Here is a 20,630-nt window from a genome sequence, read left to right on the forward strand (position 1 = left end):
CGTGTAGGGTGGACGATTGACGATTGGATCGGTTCCGTTTAATCGGATCCGGTTAATTCGGATTGGGATATTTCAGGTTTGAAATATTCGTATCCAATCGGATATATAATTTTAATCGATTCGATTCGAATTCGGATTTGGTCGATCAGGTTCGGATTTATCTTAGATAAATTATCAATTGCATAATTTTCTCTAAAGGATAAAAAGACAAATTATTATACAATCAATCCCCACTGTCTGGGATGTAAAAATCTGCCATTTAGAATAAATTCACAACAAGCAACAACGCATCACCATAAATGAATGCAAATGTTTGCAAACCCAAACGCTACACTTTTCAACCGAACGAATGTTGATAAAAAACCAAAGAAAATCACAACGCACAAAACATCTTGAACACTAAAAGTTTCCCCCTTCATTCTTTCCCCACCAAAACGAGAGAAGATCCCCCATTCCCAACTAAAAGCACACAATCATCGGACGAAAAATCCGGAAACCATTCAAGAAAGCCGTAGATCGACACGAACCAAAAATACAACAACGATAAACTTCTCGATCAACACTACGTTTGTAACAAATCACAGGTCCGAGAAACTGTCAAAAAATACAGGAGAAACTCTACGTCAGAAAATATACAAATGAGAGCACAAAATCAGGAGGAGCTCGAAAAACCTTTTTCTAACTTGATACTATCAGAAAATACACAGATGAATGAACAAAGTCAGGAGAAGCTGATTCCTTTGCTCTTGACATCAGAGAAAAAAACAAAAATTTTGATCTGCAAAATACGGAACATAAATGAACAGAGAATTCACAAAGTTTCTGGAGTTTTTCCGAGTGAATACCTGGTTGGATGGAGACCTGAAGGAACATCTTAAGTAGAGAGCGAGGAGAACACGGAAACTATTACAGTCTCACAGAGAGCCGGCGAAGAGATGCAGAGGGAGAGGAGACCGGCGATGAGACGAGAGATGTAGAGAGAGACGAGACGGTGACAAGAGATTCAGAGAACGAGGTGACCGGCGGCGAGAGATGCAGAGAGTGACAGCTCAGGCGACGGACAGGGAGGATTCGATTCGAGCTTGAGGAAGATGCAGAGAGTGACGGCTCAGGCAACGCAAACCTCAGAAGCGAATGTCGACGGTGGAGGGGACGGCTCAGGCGACGGACACGAAAGAAGCAGAGCTTGGCTTCGGTCGGCAATGGCAGGGTCAGGATGGAGCTGAGTCTGCAGAGATGGAAATATGGTTGTCGACATATTAAACCTTGAACCTAAAATTAACTAATCTAATTTTTATTTAATTCGGTTTAATCGGATAACCGAAACCGATCGGTTATTTACCCGAACCGAACCGATCCGATCGTTTTGCAAAATCCGAACCGATCCGAAAACCGATTAATCGGATCGGTTTTACCCAAACTTGATTAACCCGATCCGATTGCCCACCATGACTCTCTCAGAAATAATATCGTTCATTATCTCGGCAGAACAATGAAAGGAACAAGAGAATTGAAACTCGGCGCTAATGGGAGTGATCGATGGCTCAAAGTTCATGAATCTACATGTTTACCTTGCTATAAGCTTGAAGGGCTTCTCCAGTGAGCCTACAAACCCTCCACTCCTGCATAATAAAAAACAAACCCACAAACATCAAGTACATGATCAAAATTGAAGACAACAGACACAAAGCTCCACGAAGAGACAAACATCTACAGTCAAAATCGTCAAAACCCTTTTGATTTCTCCTTCAATCATCAAGATTACGGTAATGAATTTGGAGGAAGTTTCGCTATGGACTCAGTCATGAGCAACGGTGCAAACTCTCCTTCGCCGAGCAGCCAATACAAGGAGCCACACAAGAACCCATTACTTGATAGTGTTGGATATTGGTAGAATCTCGGTTGTCAGTTCATTGTTCTTGAATCGAAGATGATGAGCAGCGTTTTGACTCAAACCAAATCCGAAAAAACTCATCGTTAGTATATTCCAAAATTTTCCAGATTTAGGGATTTGAAGATTTTGATCGTTGCGTTTTTGAATCTACTGATTCCAATTGAAATGCATCTATAGTGGTGTCGAATGAGAACCAGTAGCAATCACCGAAAACCAACTAGAATCAGACGAACGAGAATCAGATGCAATCGTCGCGGAACGAGGAGCAATCCTCGAAGGAGTCGTTCGTGTATGAAGGAGAAGTAGTTTTGGGCCGTCGAAGGAGTTTCGCACGAGGACTCATCGGAGGAGTCGACAGAAGAATCTCGCGCAGCAGAAGCCGGATGACTTGCCGGAGGAGTCGATGGAGTTTCGACGGAGGAGGAGGATAGAGAGAGAGGGGAGGAGGAATTTTGCACTACAAGAAGTGAGTTTCGATGTAGATGTAGTGTTAAGATTGAAACCCTAATTCTCAATCAGTTTTAATCTGTTAGCTTTTTTGTTTTTGTTTTTTTTTTTAAATCTGGTTCAGTTTAATTTTAACCAGTTAATTAATCCAAACCGGATGAAATTTTTTTTAATTGATTTGATGACGTGTCAGCTTATGTGGCTATTATTGATTATGTGTTATGCCACGTCGTAATTCCGGTGACTCGATTCTGTGGAAATTCATCGTGATTTTAAATCGTGTGGGAAATTGCTAGTAATTTTTTTATTTTGTGTAGGAAAATGGCAAATTTTGAACTTTAAGTGTAGGTTTATTATCAAATTAAATATTTGTGTATTTATTGTACACATTTGAATAAATTGGTCGGAGTTTATGTCATTTTTAATAATAATAATAATAATAATAATAGAAAGATGGAAAAGACGAAAGAGTAATGCGGCTATGGTGGTAGAATGGCATAGTCGGATGCAGCAGGACTAAACCATCTTTTAATTATGAAAACTGCAAATAATTTTGGACTAAACTTTTTAAAAAATATCAGATGCCAAAAAGGAAATATTTCTTAGTGTTATATAATTATTTATAATTTATATAAAATATTTTTATCAAATGATAATATAAAATTTAATTATAATTAATTTAAAATTTTATTTTAAAATCATGTCTTTTTTTATAATTTATATCAAAACGCAATTGTAACCGTGTACAAACATTCATTCCTACTCGAAGTCAATCACAATCGTCACCAACAACCATTTACAACCAATCAGTACCAATCGCTCACAATCGCTAATAAATACTTTGAAAACAATGACACGCGTAATCACAATCGCAACGTTATAACCAGTTGAGTCCAAAATAGTGTTTTGATACTTTAAGTTTTGTTACGGTTGTATTTGACTAGGGTTTAACCAGTTAGTTTCTCAACCGCCATCCACCAAAAATCGCAACCGTTCCTTTGAGGGTGGTAGCGATGCAAACAAATCACCACCTAAATGGGCTTACAAAATGACTTGAATGGGCCGAACTTGGAATATGTAAATATGACATTCCTCCTTTAGACATGCAGGTTAGGTTATTTAACTTCAATATTGGATTGGGTTTCATATATATATATATATATATAACAGAACAATAACCAAATTTAAATTATGTTTGATTCGATTATAATTGAACAATAATCAAACGAAACCTAATTGAACACTAACTCAGAATCGGTCAAATAGGATCCCAATATTTTTTTAGTGTTACTTTTTTTTCTCTCGTGGAAATCAAATACCAACGGTTACAATTTCTTTTTTCTTTACCATTGGTAGAAAAAGAAGGCGGGAAATAATCGGAAATAAAGACAATGGTTTAGTTTTGGTTTGTCCTCGTCTAACTGATCAAGTTACCAAACAAAGGTTATTATCTTACATGATGCACGTGTACGCTTTTGCTTGGACTGGTGGACTTATTATCTATGACTTTTTTTTTTTGTAATGGTATTATCTAATATCTATGACTTTTCACACTGAATTTCAGTTATAAAAGAGTGATTTTTATTTACATTAATATAATCGATTTTCGATACAGCGGGATGTGAAAGAGAATCGATCTAATTACGTTTCGGATTATATAATTAGTAACTTTAAGTAACTAATTTGTATTTTTTTTCTAATGTATTATATATATAGTCTGTTGTAGTATCTGTAACATATCTATTCCATTTTATCGGAGCGAAAAAGTGTTCCATAAAATGGGTCTGATTATTTTTTTTTTTAAGTTAGAACTTTCATTTTGACAAATGGTCCATGTTTGTTAAAATGGTATTTATTTTTACGCACTAATGCAACTACATATATCAAAATTAATTACACATTATTTGATTCTTAAATCAAAATTGTATTATATACACGATTTAAATTAATTTTTAATTGTAAAATCCAATTTTGTATGTCTAAATTATTTATAATAAACAAATTATAGTCGCCGTTATGTATAAATATTTTGTTTTTTAAAAAAGACATCGTGACGCACTGATCTTGTCGAAGAAAAGACAACGCGCTTTCTTTTTTCTCTGCTTTTGTTTTTTTTTTAACTTTCAACAAGGAAACTACATGGATACACTTTATGTTGCAAAGGTTGAATTTGAGCATTACTTTGGTTTAAATCCAATATTTTTTTCTGGAAATCATCTTAGAAATAGTGCATTAAATGCAGATTAACATTTTATATTTATAATAATTTGGTCCACACGAGTAATATTGCAATACAAATATGAATCTAACTTGTATCTGCAGTGAGAAAAGGGGACCATATGAAAAGGCTGCGCGAACACATCCCCATGTGTGCCTCTCGCACGCATAAAATATTACATGTGCATGCACTCTATCTACTTTGAATTTCTAGAGAGAAAAAATAACCAGAGGTCAGGGGTTCGAACCACCCTGGGAATGGAATTATCTTTCATGTCAATCCTTTACCGCTTAGTGCGTTGATCCAGAGACGAATGGGGATTAGTCTGAATGTACAAGGCTTAAAAGTGTTGGTTCAGAGTTGAACGCCGTTCAGGACCACCTCGTGGTATAACAAAAAAAAACATGACAAATTTTGTTTTAACGGATATCAGAACCTTCCTTTTTCGCTTTGCATCCGAGCCATCCGTGTTTTTTTTTTTTTGAAAGAATTAAAACTCAGCCTTCAATTTTTATTTGAAATTCCAACAAAAATAATATGTGTAATATTCATATATATATATATAATTATATTATTTCGAAAATAATATATCGTGATCTGAAATCATAACTAAAGCAGATTTTACGGGAGACAGAAACATAGTGATAGTAAGGTTAGTATAACCAAATTATAATATCACCCCCGCAAACACCATGATTACAAAAAGAAATATCCCAATAACAAAGTTGATTACATGCATGCATCTGTTAAAAAAATTACAAATATATCCTTGCGCATATCCATATGCATGTATATCATGAAACATATAAATAAATGTTCACGTCAAAAGAAATAAATTAATTTCAGAGAATTTATTTATCTCATTCATTAACTGTTTTATCGATTCCGTTAACTCAACCATCAAAACACGTCAGACAGAACACGCGTGTGTATATATATATATATATATATATATATATATCTTTTGCAATGTTGCAGAAGTTTTCCGACAATTAGAACACGTGTTAAAATACGATTGCTTTATTTACCCTTTATATATGAAACTAAATCAAACTAACAACTAAAACGCTTTTATGTGGACTATGATGATCATCATCATCGTCATCGTTATAATCATCATCATCGTCATAATCATCATCATCATGATGACCAAAGAGGATGATCCCACCACGGCATTGAGGAGGTGGTGTTGATGTCGTCCATGCTGTTGTTAGAGTTATAGTCCTCAAGAAAGCCCAAATCATCGATCTCGTCATCACGAGGGCTACTACTCATGAGCTCATCGCCGCTTTCAAAGGAGCTCGGCTCGAGGTTAGAGAGATTGTTTTGTCCTTGTTGTTGGTCCGGTGACGCCGTGTTTGGTCGGTCCGTTTTACAAACCAACAATGCCAACAGATTCGACCGTTGGTGCTGCATGTTCATAATCTCGACTTGTGCCTCGGCAATCTGAGCTCGGAGCTCGATCACTTGCCTTTGCAGATGGTAAATGGAACCCGCGCTTCCGTACACTGGATCTCTTATTCTAGCCCTCGCTTCATATACCATACTGTTCACTGCATCCGTTTTCTGGGATTCGGGAAGCTCCTGATACAGGAAAAATAATACTAATACTAATAATAATAATAAAAGCTACTTGTTGCGGATAAAGTATTTTATCATCATGGAATCCAATACTTTGATTAATGTAGGATTATATATAATATAGTATAAATGCGGCATACTTAAATAGTTTAAGTGACCCTTTTCTATGATAAAATTGCTGGTTTTGATGTTTGACTTAAAAGAAAATTCTACACGACTTTTTCAAAGTTGGATCGATGATAAAGAAGACGTTGAAAGAGACGTTTCGGTTCATACACACAGAGATAATTGTATGTATATATTGATATTTTAGTATACGTATATGCCTCCTTGTGGGGATTATTACCGACACTGTCTAACCATTAGGTCCAATAATTCACATAAATATATGTATATATATAGCATGAAGCTGCACAAAACTTCCCTTTTTCACACTTCGCACTCCTATTTTCAATTAACTTGTTAGAAAACAACATTCTCTAATGGATTAATTATATCATATACTCATTCGATCGTTATCCAAATTAAATCCGAATTTATAACTTTAAAAAAATCTTTTTATTAAAAAAACTCACTATAATACTTTTTTTCTTTTAATAAAATCGCTGTTCTCCACCATTTTATTTTTTCCTCATTACAGTGTATATGCATGTGCATATGTATACACATGCATGCATATATAAATATACACAAATAAACACGTGTGTGAACACACGTGTGAGAAAGAAATAACACACCTGCAAGAACTTGATGATATTGCTGGCGCCAAAGACACGGTGGGCGATGGTGAACTTCGTCGGCTCCGTCGGAGGAAAATACGGCGCCAATACGCATTTATCCGCCACACAACGCCGTCGCAGGATCTTGCAAGCCGCACAGGGGCTCGCCACGACCTGCGTTTGCGTTTGCGTTTGCGGTTGCGATTGGGGTGAAGGTGAAGAGGCAGCGGTAACGGCGGCGGAAGCTGCGACTGAAGTACTGGCGGTGCAAGTGCCACCGCTAATCTCCGTCCTAAGCATGATTAGTTTTATGTTTGTAATCAGAGGTTTTCCTGTGACTTGGGGGGTTACTTGATCGAATTGTAAAGTGCGGGGAGTAAAGTGAGAGATATTATAGAGCTTTCATGTTGAAGTGAGGTACTTTGCCGCGGCAGATATATATTGGGAGCGAGATGCGGTTTCATGGGGCCTAGATGACATCATAACAATGAAATTATGACGTCATATTCTTTGAAATACTTTTCTCCTCGACTGTGCTCCATAAACTTATAAGCGCTTGTTTTCGTTTCACCGGTTTATTGACTGAATTACAATTTCTAAAAAAAAATGTATTTGGTCAACAGTTCATCCGCATTATTGTAGTAATTCATATTTTGAGTTATTATTTTTTTCACATTAATTTTGATTGTTGATTTTTTTTTGTTTTGCAAAACAATATAAGCATTCTATTTTTATTTTATTTTATTTTATGTTGGGTCTTGTTTTAATTAGTGCTATTTCTGATTCTGTTTATATTATAAAATATCTATTTTTTAAAAATAGTTTCATATTCAATTAGAATTTGATCATTCCATTTAAGAAAAATCATATTAATTAATGTTTTTTTAGATCATATTCAATTGATATACAGCTGGATTATTCAATTTCTATCAAATTTATATTCTCGAACCAAAATATCTCTATACGCGTGATCGTGTAATTCGTGAAATATTTTTGAAATTATTTTATACATCGGTTCCAACTAAATGATAAACATAACGAAAACCTATGGTTGATTTTTATACGTAACTAGCTGCCGGGCGTTATTTTTCCTTCGTAGATTTTGTCTTCACTGGCTATCCATTTCATAATTACTTTAGTTAATATAATTAATTCTATTTAATATTCGTAGTTAATTTACTGATAGTGAAACTAACACAAAAAGCCAAATGATATATTGTAGGTTGCCTAATTTTGCCATCTGTTTTTGGTTGTATATACGTATTTCTTTGGGTATTTCTTGGCTGTGCATGACTTTTTTTAAAAAAAAAATAATCACTTTGGAAGTTGTAGGAAAAATCAAAACCATCGAGTTTTAGGTAAGTAATTTTTCCTCGTTATAATAAATTTCAAAAATAAAATTAGGCAATAACAAAAAAAATGGAAAAATATCCATTTCGATTAGACAATAGTTAAATTGAAAAAAAAATATATATGTTTTGACTGTTTGTTGGAAAATATTATAGAAAAAAGACAATTGCGGAGGACTAACACAACAAATACGCCATATTTGAAATTTTATCCTTAATATATCATGTATGATTTCCCATTTTGTGGTAAAATTCCTTACAAGCATGAAATTTTTTGAAACCAAAAAGAATGAGAGAAATTTTGGAACAAATTTTATGTATATTTTACCAACACTATAAGTCTATAACCAACAAAATAGAGAATAGGTAGAATAACGTTAAAACGAAATAAAAAATATAATTATTTTCGTTCTAAAAGGTATAACAAAATAGAGAACAACGGATTTCTAGACATAAAATTAGATGCTGATTTGAAAGTTAAATTGGTTTATGGTTAGTATGAAAATGAAAATATTTCTCCATAAAAACTTTTAAAAAATGTTGATCAGATAAGACCGCGTGATAAAATGTAAGAGGGATACAAAATGAATTTCAATAATAGATCATAATTTATTTGTTTATATTATAATACAGATATTGGAATTAGTTCCACGGCCAACCCAAACTTAGCTTCTAGAAAGGCTCTCTCCAATTTTCTTGGATCCCAATCATACCATATTCCAATTAATCGAAATAAATAAAAAATTCATCGAGCAATTCATGGATATGCAGAATTAAGTTTTTTTATTATATTTCTGACATATTATTTGTTTATCTTAATAAATTTTAGAAACAGTTTCGTTTGAGGTCGCGTAATTTTATATTTTTTTTAAAAATATAAAATGAAACTTATATTATTTTAATGGTATTAATAACCACAATGAAAGAATTTACAACAACATATTATTTCCATAAATTTTATAGGTTTATGCAAATAAAGTATCATTCGTAAACGCAATTTAAATTAGAAAGTATTGTCAAAACATTATAAAATTCGTTCTAAATATAATTTTTATGTGTGCTTCAAATATCCAAACTAGTAAGTACATAATCAATTAGTGATCAATTAATTTCATTTACATTTTAGTAGAAACAAATCAATTAAATTTCATATGTCTTATTTCTCGACATTTTTTCAATTTTTTTTGTATTTCGTGCCCTAAAGAATTTTGAAACGTAACAATGAATAGTATAAATAATAGATATATTATGTCTGAAATTAAATGAGGCACAAAAATTATATTTAAGATCCAAATATAACAATTCGTATTTTCTCCAATTTTGAATGCCCAAACATATGATCCCAGCCGGACCACATGCACGTTTTCCTTCGAATATAAGTAACTAGCATTCAAGTTATCAATATATTTAAAATAATAATTGAAATCGCTATTTTTTTCGAGTTTGATCCTTCACTGGCCAATTTATGATTTTTTTACTTTATGAATTTATGACTTTTTACTTTATTTGCATTCAGAAAATTTAAAAGAAAAATTACTAAAAACGATAAATTAAATATATAACATTTCAAGTTCCTTTGCGGAATCCGATAAACAAATGTATCGCAATTAATTGTTTTCGATAATTAAGATATTTGATTATGTGCAACGATTTGAATATACTTCTTACAATAAATTTTCGGATTATGTTTTTAGAAATTATTCTTCGTCTAGTATATATATATATTTTTTAACATAGGTTAAAAGTACTTGAATTTAAGATGTTCCGAAATCAATAAAGACAAAAAGCACGCGGTCCACGTTGCCAACTACCTGTCGTCCGAAAAGCAGAGAAACGACACGTAGTCAGTACCCGAAAAGCCCCCTAATGGTATTGGAGCCGTCTTCTTTAATAGGTCTGTTGCCACCTTCAGGCTTCAAGACAACGCAATCTCTCTACCCCCATCCTTCAAAATCTCTCCTTTTCTTTTTCTTGTACTCTCTAAAAAAATAAAAATTATTCTCTTCTTCAAATATTATTTACTCTTCATCTATAGCAAAAGTATATTTAAAAAATTGATTGCTACGAGAAACAATATCTATTATTCATTAAATATATTTGACATAAAACATAGATAGAATATTACATAAAAAAACAAATAGTCTCATTATTTTTTATTATCAACGACTATTAAATCTGTAGAATCAATATAGTTGGATAATGTATTCATTGGGGTAAATAACATTTATATAAAATTAAATAAATTTTTGGAATCTGATAATTGGAGAAATGGGTTAATGGGGGACAAAATTTGGATTAGTTTGGTGGGAAATGGTCATCTCATTGGATACATGAGCTGAGAAAGAAAACAAAGGGTTCTTTGATTTTGAAGTACTAACGAAAGTCTTTCAGTTTGCCATTATTAATTTCTAAAAGAAACTTTTTATTTGATAATAGAATTTATAAATGTACTTTATCATAAATAATTTACATAACGTGAAATGCGAATTACTTGTAAACGTAGATATAGATATATAGCAATCTTCATGCATTCTTGCAACGCATAGAAGTTTATAAGACTTGCACATATGGTGGGTCAATGATATTGGACTGTATTTATATTCTCAATTTTATTAAAGCTAATCTTATTTTATTTAAACTAATTAATTTATATTAAATTATTATTAATTTCATGTGTATATATATATATATCCTAATAAAACGACATTAATATTTTCTATATTTTTCATCGTCTTATTATTATTAGTATCGGAAGATATTACGTTCAATAAAACTATAAGAGATTGATACAGTTATTCAAAATTCTATTTTTTGAATACTAATTAGATAAATGAAAACAATATACTAATATTTATGGATTTTCAACTCAACGATGTATTATATATATTAAATGTGTTTCATCTCTTAAGCAATTATTGCTTTGAATGTCTTTCAGATTTTTTATTAAAAAAAAAAGAGAGACCCACACGGAAATGAACCAGCAGTAATGTTGACAGCCAATTTCCCACAAATGAAACCTTGTACTTACAACTCGATTTGTGTGAAAGGGAGGGGATACACAGGATAAGACTACTTGACGATATTATTTGTTTCGATTATTCATCGGTCCAATCTCATAATTAAATTGAAAAACCCATAGTTATATATATGTGGGAAAATTTATCAGACCTGCTATATTGTGAAAAAATCATATATTTTTTAAATTTTCAAATGTGAATGACTACTAAAACTAAAATGCGCAAAAATAAAACGACTTTCACAGTATAATATTATTTCGCCTTACATATTAAAAGTTTACGGGATTCAAAAACCCAAAATAAAAACCATCCTAAACCCAAATAAATGTGTTACGTATATACAAGGGGAGTTCGTGGCTCCTGAGAGAACTTTTCGTCGGGTTGGATATGGGTCGGATACCCTGAGTATTTGGGATATCCAAACTTCGTCTTTATTTTTGCGGGTTTCGAGAAAACATTATCTCGTTTTCGTTTTCGTCAAATCCGGATACTCGTGGTTCGAGTATCCATCGCAGACTTTGATTCTCCGAGGATATCCGAATCCGTCCAATTCTTTAGAAAATGTTGACTTTTGTTGTATTTAAGGATATTTTAATAATTTAATATACAAATATTTTTAATAATTATTGTAAATATATCAAAATATTAAGGATATAATCGTCATTTTATTCGTATCCGGTACCCGAGGATACCCGTCCGTTCAAACAAAACCCGGATTGGAACCCATAATCTAGATTTTTGGCTTCATCAAACTCATTTTCGTCTTCATTATATAGAGAGTATCCATGTTTCGAATACCTATAAGACCGGATACCCGCAAATATGCAGGTTTCAAATACCCACACCCAACCCTACAAATCGTTATCGAGTATAGCCGCTGTTTGGTTACGTCGTTATCCCGGTTTATTCTTATCCCTGCCACATATCTCGGCCTGTTTGGTTGAGGCAGCGCCCAAGTCCAATACATGATGCGCCAAGCTACGACGTCGTATTATACGGTATCCCAATTCATATATTAAAAATATATGGGCCGCTATATTAAAAACATAGGCCGTTATATGAATATCTCTACTCATATGAGGCCCATCGCCTATTGCCGGTGAGTCGGTGACTCGGGTCACAGGCGGAATCGCCGAATCTGAAACGATCGAGATAGGGCGAAGCTTTTTTGAGTTAACCTTATTTTATATATTTTTTCAAAAAATAATTTGGTAAATTTTCATAAACAGGATATTTTTATAATTATATTGGATATTCTTGTATATAGTAAAATGGTAAAAATGCGAATTTAAATCCAATTTATAGATCATTTTAATTTATAAATACGAACTCCAAAAGAAATTATCGATAATGCCTTGATCTACCTGCAAAAAAAAAAAAATCTGATGCAAGTAATGAGTTTAGTTGTATAATAAAAGACATAGGTACATTACGGTTACTATAATTTAGGCCCGATTGCAGGCCCATGGGGGGGGTGGCCTCTGCAAAAACGTAGTACGCATAAACTGCACACAAGCGACTGCTTAACAAAGAAAACGTCAAGCAGTTTTGATAACTGGGAAATTTGTTCGCATTGATCAATAACGGTTACTGGACTATGAAAACGTCACGTCTTCCGCTTCTGAAATATAAAAACATCACGGCGTTTTTGTTTTGCTTTCAACAGTAGAAATTTATTCCTGCAATTTTTTTTCTTAAAGGAAAAAGAAAAAAGGGACCCATCTTTCCGAAGGAGGGGCGAAATGCTCATTTTCCATGGCAGTTGTCGATGAGAAGAAATCTGAACACTGCCTCTGAGATCTTCGACGGAAATAATCAGATCTGATCAGAGATCGCTCTTTAATTCTGTATTCCCGTCGTTTGTTTCTCGGGAAAGTGAGTGAGAAAAGAAGGCGGACAAGCAATGGAAGAGTTCCTGGACAACTTGCCATCGATGGATCTGATGCGGTCGGAGAAGATGACTCTCGTTCAGCTCATCATCCCCGTGGAGTCCGCTCACCGTTCCGTCTCATACCTCGGCGAACTCGGCCTCTTACAGTTCCGCGACGTCAGTGTGAACTCAGATCGGACACCTCTTTTTCAATTTATCGAATCCGTTGCTTCTCTGTTCGCTGTCTTCTGTATGGATGATGAATAATTGGTCGAAAACGGTATTTCATATGTCCGAAGAAGGCTGAGTAGTATCTGTGATGGATCCCGAGCGCTGCGTCACTTCGACGCGAGTGGACTTGCTAGGGAGGATTTAGAGTTTAAATTTCTGGATTTTCTCTTCTTTTGTTTTTGAATTCGAACGGCATTTTCTTGATTTCGTCTTATCTTCGGCTTAATGCATCTCCATTAACGTTAGAATTGGATTTTGTTCACATGTATTGTATTTTTATTGCGGGTTGCTTCATCTGAAGCTTAATGAGTTACTCAGTATTACATATCTCGGGTTTATTGGCAACATTTCGTTGGAAGTATTATGATATGTATAAGAAAGCTGACATTCTCTATCTTCGTTTCTTTGACAGCTTAATGCTGATAAAAGTCCCTTCCAGCGGACATTTGCTAATCAGGTATGAAAACGCCGTTTCCTCTAATTTCATTGCTCCAGATTTCTAGAATACGGAATTGAGATACATAGACAGTATTAGTTGATGCCGGCTTCCATATTATGTTATTTTGATGTGTCGGGGAAAGTAGATTAGTCTGGATTCTTAAATGGAGTTCAGGACAAATTTATCGAACTTTGGTGTGTAGAATCTGGTGAAATCATTTTTAGGGGATGTTCATAAGAATGATCTCCATTGGAATGTTGCCAATTGTCACAAAAGTTTGCACTTGTTTGTTTCTGGGTGTTTCCTTCTTAATAATTCATCGATTTTTGGGGTTTCATCTCATAGTTTGATTCATTTTAGTCTAGTGTTCTTCTTTGAAGCAGAACGAAGTGATGGGGTGTGCTTTTTGGGCTTAATTCAAATTCGTACTAGCCGAAGGTAGCTTAAATTTGGAGAAATAAGTATGACGTGGATGGGATAGTGTTTGATTACTCAATTTCCATGCCAAAAGGTCACTTGGAGTAAAATTTTGACAAGACTGTTACTGATGGTGATGATTAATTCTTGACAGGTAAAACGATGCGGGGAGATGTCGAGGAAGCTGCGATTTTTCAAAGATCAAATTGATAAATCTGATCTAAGGTTATTACCAGGCCATGAACTGGAACCAGACATTGAACTCGAGGATCTGGAGGTTGATGTTCAATTTTCCTTTTTTATTTTCTGACAAGTTTTTGTTTCTATTTTCCTGTAATGGCACGCTGATTTTTGTTTCTATTTTTGAGGAATGAGAGATGTTATTTTCTGAGGATTTCCTTTGTACCTTCTCTTTCTTTGCCAGAGACAACTTGCTGACCATGAACATGAGCTACTGGAAATGAACTCTAACAGTGAAAAGCTTCGGCAGACGTATAATGAACTGTTAGAGTTCAAGATAGTCCTTCAAAAGGTAATTTCCTGTATTATTCTTTCCGTTTTGGACCTCCGAGTCACACATTTAGAACAATCTCCAGCTGACTTTTGCTTGGCGTTGCTGTAGCTAGGAATCATTTTTTTTGGTTGTCTCCTTTAAGCTGCCTGAACATTTCCTGATATTTGAATACAAATTGCATGGTCTTACGATTGTATCTAGGTAACTAGCTTATAACATGTTTCACATATATTACGGCTAGCCCCAGCCATGTAATCATGTTCTACTAGATTCTCACTTCATGTCCTTTTTGGATTCTTGTCCATTTATTTGCCAAGATGCTATGCTTTGGTTGACTTTTTATGCTTATCTTTCTCATATATTGCTATTTTACATTATTTCAGGCTGGCAGTTTCCTTGTCTCAGGTAATGTCCATGCAGCCGGAGACGAAACAGAATTACATGAGAATACTTTCTCAAATAATGGTTATGCCGATACTGCCTCTCTACTTGAGCAGGTTCTTGCTTCTTGAGATTTCTGTGCTTAATGTTGTTCCTTGTTCAAAGCTTGTAGCTGTGCTTCACAGAGAGGAATTATCAATTTTATAGGAAATGAGATCTGGACCTGCAAATCAATCAGGGTTGAGATTTATCAGCGGAATCATTAGCCAAGAAAAAATTCTTAGGTTTGAGAGGATGTTGTTTCGTGCAACAAGAGGCAATATGCTTTTCAACCAAGCACCTGCGGATGAGGAGATCATGGATCCTGCAACAACACAAATGGTTATTCTAGTTATCTTATCTATGTTGATAATATATGTTTCCCATGTATTCTTTGTTATGGAAGAGGTGTCTCTCAGTCATTTTCTTAACAATCTATCAATAACAAGGAAAGAGTTACAATTCAGCATGGTTTGAGGGTGCAACCTTCTATCTAATGATGCACGAGAACAGACTACTATACTTTTCTTCCGAGATGCATATTTTACTGACCTATCTGACTATTGCAGGTGGAGAAAATCGTATTTGTAGTATTCTTTTCTGGGGAACAGGCAAGGACAAAAATATTGAAAATATGTGAAGCATTTGGTGCAAATTGCTATCCTGTGCCAGAGGATACGACAAAGCAGAGGCAACTTACAAGAGAAGTAAGTTGGTTATGCCTCTCCTCATTTATGCTGATTTGCACGTGCGTTGGGTTTATGTTATGTTGACTTTTATCGCAAAGTTATGTTGTTCCTGAGATATCAAGGCTTCTCTGATTTGTAGGTTTTGTCCCGGCTTTCTGATCTGGAAGCCACTCTGGATGCTGGAACACGCCATCGCAATAATGCCCTTACTACTGTAGGGCTCCGTTTGACTAAATGGATGAACATGGTAAGAAATAGCTTCACATCTTCCCTTTTCTAATGTTTTCTGGTTGTGGATGTGTGGAAGATACTTTGGAGCAGCCACGATTGAGGTGTTTCAAATTGCTAGGTTCGGAGAGAAAAAGCTGTCTACGATACACTGAATATGCTAAATTTTGATGTAACCAAGAAATGTCTTGTTGGAGAAGGTTGGTGCCCCACATTCGCTAAAACCCAGGTGTGCTACTGCATTCTTTTTCATCACTCTCGTTTTCCCCCTTATGCAATTGGTGCTTTATAATATATTTGCAAATACAATTCTTCTTTCAATATTCAAACAGATTCAGGAGGTCCTACAACGTGCCACCTTCGACAGCAATTCACAGGTGGGCGTGATATTTCATGTTATGCAAGCGGCTGAATCACCTCCTACTTATTTCAGAACGAACAAGTTTACAAATGCATTCCAGGAGATTATTGATGCTTATGGGTAAGTTCAATCCCGGAGTACCATTGCCATATTCCACGAGAGAAAAACCTCATCCTGTAACTGCAGATTCGTGGTCCATTGTTTTTCATCACTGATGACACATTAATTATTATGAAATAATCAGCTGTTCTTTGCCAACTTTCTCCACTTCTCTTTTTTGTAGATTGGTGAAGTTATTTATCTTTCTTATGACCTTTGCCGACTTATTTTGCAAGCTGTCTCACATTTCATTGAATGATGCTTGTGTGGCAGTGTTGCAAGATATCAAGAGGCAAATCCTGCGGTGTATTCAGTTGTTACGTATCCCTTTCTTTTTGCTGTAATGTTTGGGGATTGGGGTCATGGAATATGCTTGTTGTTAGGAGCTCTGTACCTTCTAGCTCGTGAAAGAAAGCTACGCACACAGGTACGTTTGGCCAGATATGTATAGTAATACTTAGACTGGAAAACCGATGGCCATATTGACTATTAACTTGAGTTGTTTCTCCAGGATTGCCTTAAAAATCTATAAACTTGCAGTGCTAATAGCGATTTCTTACCTTATGGTTTTTGAGCGAGCTGCTTCTGTGTTTACGATGCAGCCTCCTGTGCTCCTCAGTGTGCCATAATTTGGAATTCGTAAACCGTAGTAAATGCATGCTGTTATCCAGTTCCCAAGTTGAGCCCCCCTTTTCCTAGTTTAGAGAATTGGGGAGTTTCAATTGTAAATGGAATTAGTAATGATATTTACATTTTACTGTATAATGAATTCTACTTAAGTGGGCGTCTACATTAACCATATGTTCTCACTTAATTGGTAGTGATTATTGAAGAAAAAACACTTTCTGAGACATGCGTTTCATCAACCTCCTGTTATTCTTTACATCTGATATGATGTTTGTCTTGTCTTTACCAGAAACTTGGTAGCTTTATGGAAATGCTCTTTGGAGGCCGTTATGTACTCCTTCTAATGTCCCTATTTTCGATTTATTGCGGGCTTATCTACAACGAATTCTTCTCAGTTCCTTTCCACATCTTTGGTGGTTCTGCTTACAAGTGTAGAGATACAACCTGTAGGTCTGTATTATTCAGACTTGATGTTTCAAGTGACAAGTGCCTGTTTTTATCATGTTGAGTTATTATAAATATTCATCTTATTTTTCCTCACCAGTGATGCTTATACGGTTGGTTTGGTCATAGGAGCTCTGTACCTTCTAGCTCGTGAAAGAAAGCTAAGCACACAGGTACGTTTGGCCAGATATGTATAGTAATACTTAGACTGGAAAACCGATGGCCATATTGACTATTAACTTGAGTTGTTTCTCCAGGATTGCCTTAAAAATCTATAAACTTGCAGTGCTAATAGCGATTTCTTACCTTATGGTTTTTGAGCGAGCTGCTTCTGTGTTTACGATGCAGCCTCCTGTGCTCCTCAGTGTGCCATAATTTGGAATTCGTAAACCGTAGTAAATGCATGCTGTTATCCAGTTCCCAAGTTGAGCCCCCCTTTTCCTAGTTTAGAGAATTGGGGAGTTTCAATTGTAAATGGAATTAGTAATGATATTTACATTTTACTGTATAATGAATTCTACTTAAGTGGGCGTCTACATTAACCATATGTTCTCACTTAATTGGTAGTGATTATTGAAGAAAAAACACTTTCTGAGACATGCGTTTCATCAACCTCCTGTTATTCTTTACATCTGATATGATGTTTGTCTTGTCTTTACCAGAAACTTGGTAGCTTTATGGAAATGCTCTTTGGAGGCCGTTATGTACTCCTTCTAATGTCCCTATTTTCGATTTATTGCGGGCTTATCTACAACGAATTCTTCTCAGTTCCTTTCCACATCTTTGGTGGTTCTGCTTACAAGTGTAGAGATACAACCTGTAGGTCTGTATTATTCAGACTTGATGTTTCAAGTGACAAGTGCCTGTTTTTATCATGTTGAGTTATTATAAATATTCATCTTATTTTTCCTCACCAGTGATGCTTATACGGTTGGTTTGGTCAAGTACCGTGATGCGTACTCTTTCGGGGTAGATCCTAGTTGGCGTGGGAGTCGGTCAGAACTGCCTTTCCTAAACTCTCTGAAGATGAAGATGTCTATTCTGCTGGGTATTGCCCAGATGAATCTTGGAATCATATTAAGTTTCTTCAATGCACGCTTCTTTGGCTGCTCGTTGGACATAAGGTCTTATCTTTTCTTTTTCTTTTTATCCTAAAAATTGCGGCATGTCCTCCAACTGAGTCCCTTTGGCATATCTCACACCTTTTGCGTTGCAATGGTCAGGTATCAGTTTGTACCTCAGATGATATTTCTGAACAGCCTTTTTGGGTATCTTTCATTGCTCATCATCGTGAAGTGGTGCACGGGTTCTCAAGCAGACTTGTATCACGTGATGATCTACATGTTTCTGAGTCCAACTGATGATCTTGGCGAGAATCAGTTGTTCTGGGGCCAGCGTCCACTTCAGGCACGCGTTTTCTCTCTCTTGTACTCAATACTTTTACTGCTGCCCTTATCCTTCTTGAATTTGACACTCTCTGGGAACTATTCCACAGATTGTGTTGTTGCTTTCGGCATTAGTTGCTGTCCCTTGGATGCTTTTTCCGAAACCCTTCGCCCTGAGAAAGATGTACATGGAGGTAGTAACAGCAGTCGCTTGCACCTGTTTTTTTATATAATTATTTGATGATATCACTGGTGTTCATTTTGCTTAATCAACCGGTTTGGAATTTTGTAGAGATTTCAAGGGCGTGCTTATGGCATACTTGGCACTTCTGAGGTGGATCTCGATGTACAACCGGACTCTGCAAGGGACCAACATCACGATGAGTTTAACTTCAGCGAGATTTTTGTACATCAACTGATCCACTCCATAGAGTTTGTTCTAGGTTCAGTTTCTAACACAGCCTCTTACCTTCGGCTTTGGGCTCTTAGGTAACACCCCCGGATTTTCTTTCTGCTTAGATGCTTACTCCTTACCCGACACTCTTGACCTTCGTCATTGATCTTACAGTTTGGCGCATTCGGAATTGTCAACAGTCTTCTACGAGAAAGTTCTTCTTCTTGCCTGGGGGTAAGTTATTTTCTATACATATTTTCTCTGTATGATTCTTCACCATTCATATTGATATCTAAACCCATTTTGCTCGGAAACAAATCTTGTCTGATAATATATACATTGGAGGGTTCGATAGATCGAGGTAAGAATATTTTTGTGAAGAGATTCACCATTACATGTGTGCCTAATGATTCATGCAGGTACGATAACATTTTCGTTCGATTACTCGGGCTAGTGGTTTTCGCCTTCGCCACTGCCTTCATACTACTGATGATGGAAACGCTGAGCGCATTCCTCCACGCACTGCGTCTTCACTGGGTAGAATTCATGAACAAGTTCTACAGCGGCGACGGCTACAAGTTCAGACCTTTCTCGTTTGCTTTAATTACCGCTGCCGACGATGAGTGAAAAAAAATCCACATTACCATTTTCCACCATATCCCACTTCCCCTAGTAGTTCTCATCAAACATAGAAGAAGAATCGAATGGGACTCTTTCGGAATCACCAATACACCTTTTGTCCCATAGCAAAGGTACATACTCTCCCTTTGCTTCCATTTTTCGAGCTACAGCCCAAAAAAAACGCTTATTTTTAACCAACATAATATGTATACACTACATTCTCTTCAAAGTGGCCTTTCTTTTTACTTGTTTCCAGTTGCAGAGCAATCAGGTTTAGGTAACTCTTTTTTTTTTTTTATAATACACAACCCCGTTGTCATGGATTTTGGCATTTTGCATGTACTTCCCAACACAGACCTCTTTTTTTTTTTTTTTTACTTGTTTTTTTGGGTTCCTTGTAAGAAGCTTGTCGCAGAGAATTCTACTCTTGAAAGACACTATTATTAGTTCGTATATATTTCTCTCTCCAACTGTAAGGAGCCGCGCGTATTTATGTCCGTCGGTTTGTAATGAGAAAATTATCTAGCATATAAAATCGACTGAATATTTATGTCGTCCGGATAGTGGAATTTAGTTCATATGATCACATAAAAAAAAAGTGAGTTCCGATATAGTCGACGGCCAAATTCCGTGGGGCACACGAGGCATGAAGTTTGAGTGCGAGGC

The 20,630-nt window shown here is 35.5% G+C and overlaps 2 protein-coding genes and 1 long non-coding RNA gene across 6 annotated transcripts; 1 reads left to right on the forward strand and 2 right to left on the reverse strand.

The window, feature by feature from the left end:
• Nucleotides 1–265: 265 nt before the first annotated feature.
• LOC104815753 lies at nucleotides 266–2,383 on the reverse strand. 3 transcript variants are annotated; one of them, XR_772180.1, is made up of 3 exons: nucleotides 1,572–2,383; nucleotides 846–1,228; nucleotides 266–594 (listed from the first exon to the last, which is right to left on the reverse strand). It is a non-coding gene; the product is annotated as an uncharacterized LOC104815753 (long non-coding RNA). The 3 variants fall into 3 exon arrangements; XR_772179.1 differs by having other exon boundaries at nucleotides 266–778; XR_772178.1 differs by having other exon boundaries at nucleotides 297–1,228.
• Nucleotides 2,384–5,561: 3,178 nt separating this feature from the next.
• Nucleotides 5,562–7,248, reverse strand: LOC104815754 (LOB domain-containing protein 1). The gene is made up of 2 exons (XM_010544299.1): nucleotides 6,878–7,248; nucleotides 5,562–6,143 (listed from the first exon to the last, which is right to left on the reverse strand). The coding sequence occupies exons 1-2, from the start codon at nucleotides 7,157–7,159 to the stop codon at nucleotides 5,700–5,702; spliced, it is 726 nt and encodes a 241-aa protein (XP_010542601.1). The 5' UTR covers nucleotides 7,160–7,248; the 3' UTR covers nucleotides 5,562–5,699.
• Nucleotides 7,249–12,937: 5,689 nt separating this feature from the next.
• Nucleotides 12,938–20,434, forward strand: LOC104815755 (V-type proton ATPase subunit a1). 2 transcript variants are annotated; one of them, XR_772181.2, is made up of 19 exons: nucleotides 13,129–13,272; nucleotides 13,739–13,783; nucleotides 14,337–14,459; nucleotides 14,607–14,714; nucleotides 15,080–15,193; nucleotides 15,285–15,458; nucleotides 15,686–15,823; nucleotides 15,945–16,052; nucleotides 16,155–16,262; nucleotides 16,366–16,514; nucleotides 16,767–16,920; nucleotides 17,410–17,570; nucleotides 18,482–18,688; nucleotides 18,788–18,971; nucleotides 19,060–19,143; nucleotides 19,242–19,438; nucleotides 19,518–19,577; nucleotides 19,763–20,095; nucleotides 20,221–20,434. XR_772181.2 is itself a non-coding variant. In XM_010544300.1 (18 exons), exons 1-18 carry the CDS (start codon nucleotides 13,129–13,131, stop codon nucleotides 19,968–19,970), a joined length of 2,466 nt encoding a protein of 821 aa, XP_010542602.1. In that variant the 5' UTR covers nucleotides 12,938–13,128; the 3' UTR covers nucleotides 19,971–20,434. The 2 variants fall into 2 exon arrangements, 1 of the variants encoding a protein (XP_010542602.1); XM_010544300.1 differs by having other exon boundaries at nucleotides 12,938–13,272; nucleotides 19,763–20,434.
• Nucleotides 20,435–20,630: the final 196 nt, after the last annotated feature.

The sequence above is a fragment of the Tarenaya hassleriana genome, unplaced genomic scaffold (genome assembly GCF_000463585.1).
Source record: "Tarenaya hassleriana unplaced genomic scaffold, ASM46358v1 Cleome24, whole genome shotgun sequence".
Taxonomy (NCBI): domain Eukaryota; kingdom Viridiplantae; phylum Streptophyta; class Magnoliopsida; order Brassicales; family Cleomaceae; genus Tarenaya; species Tarenaya hassleriana.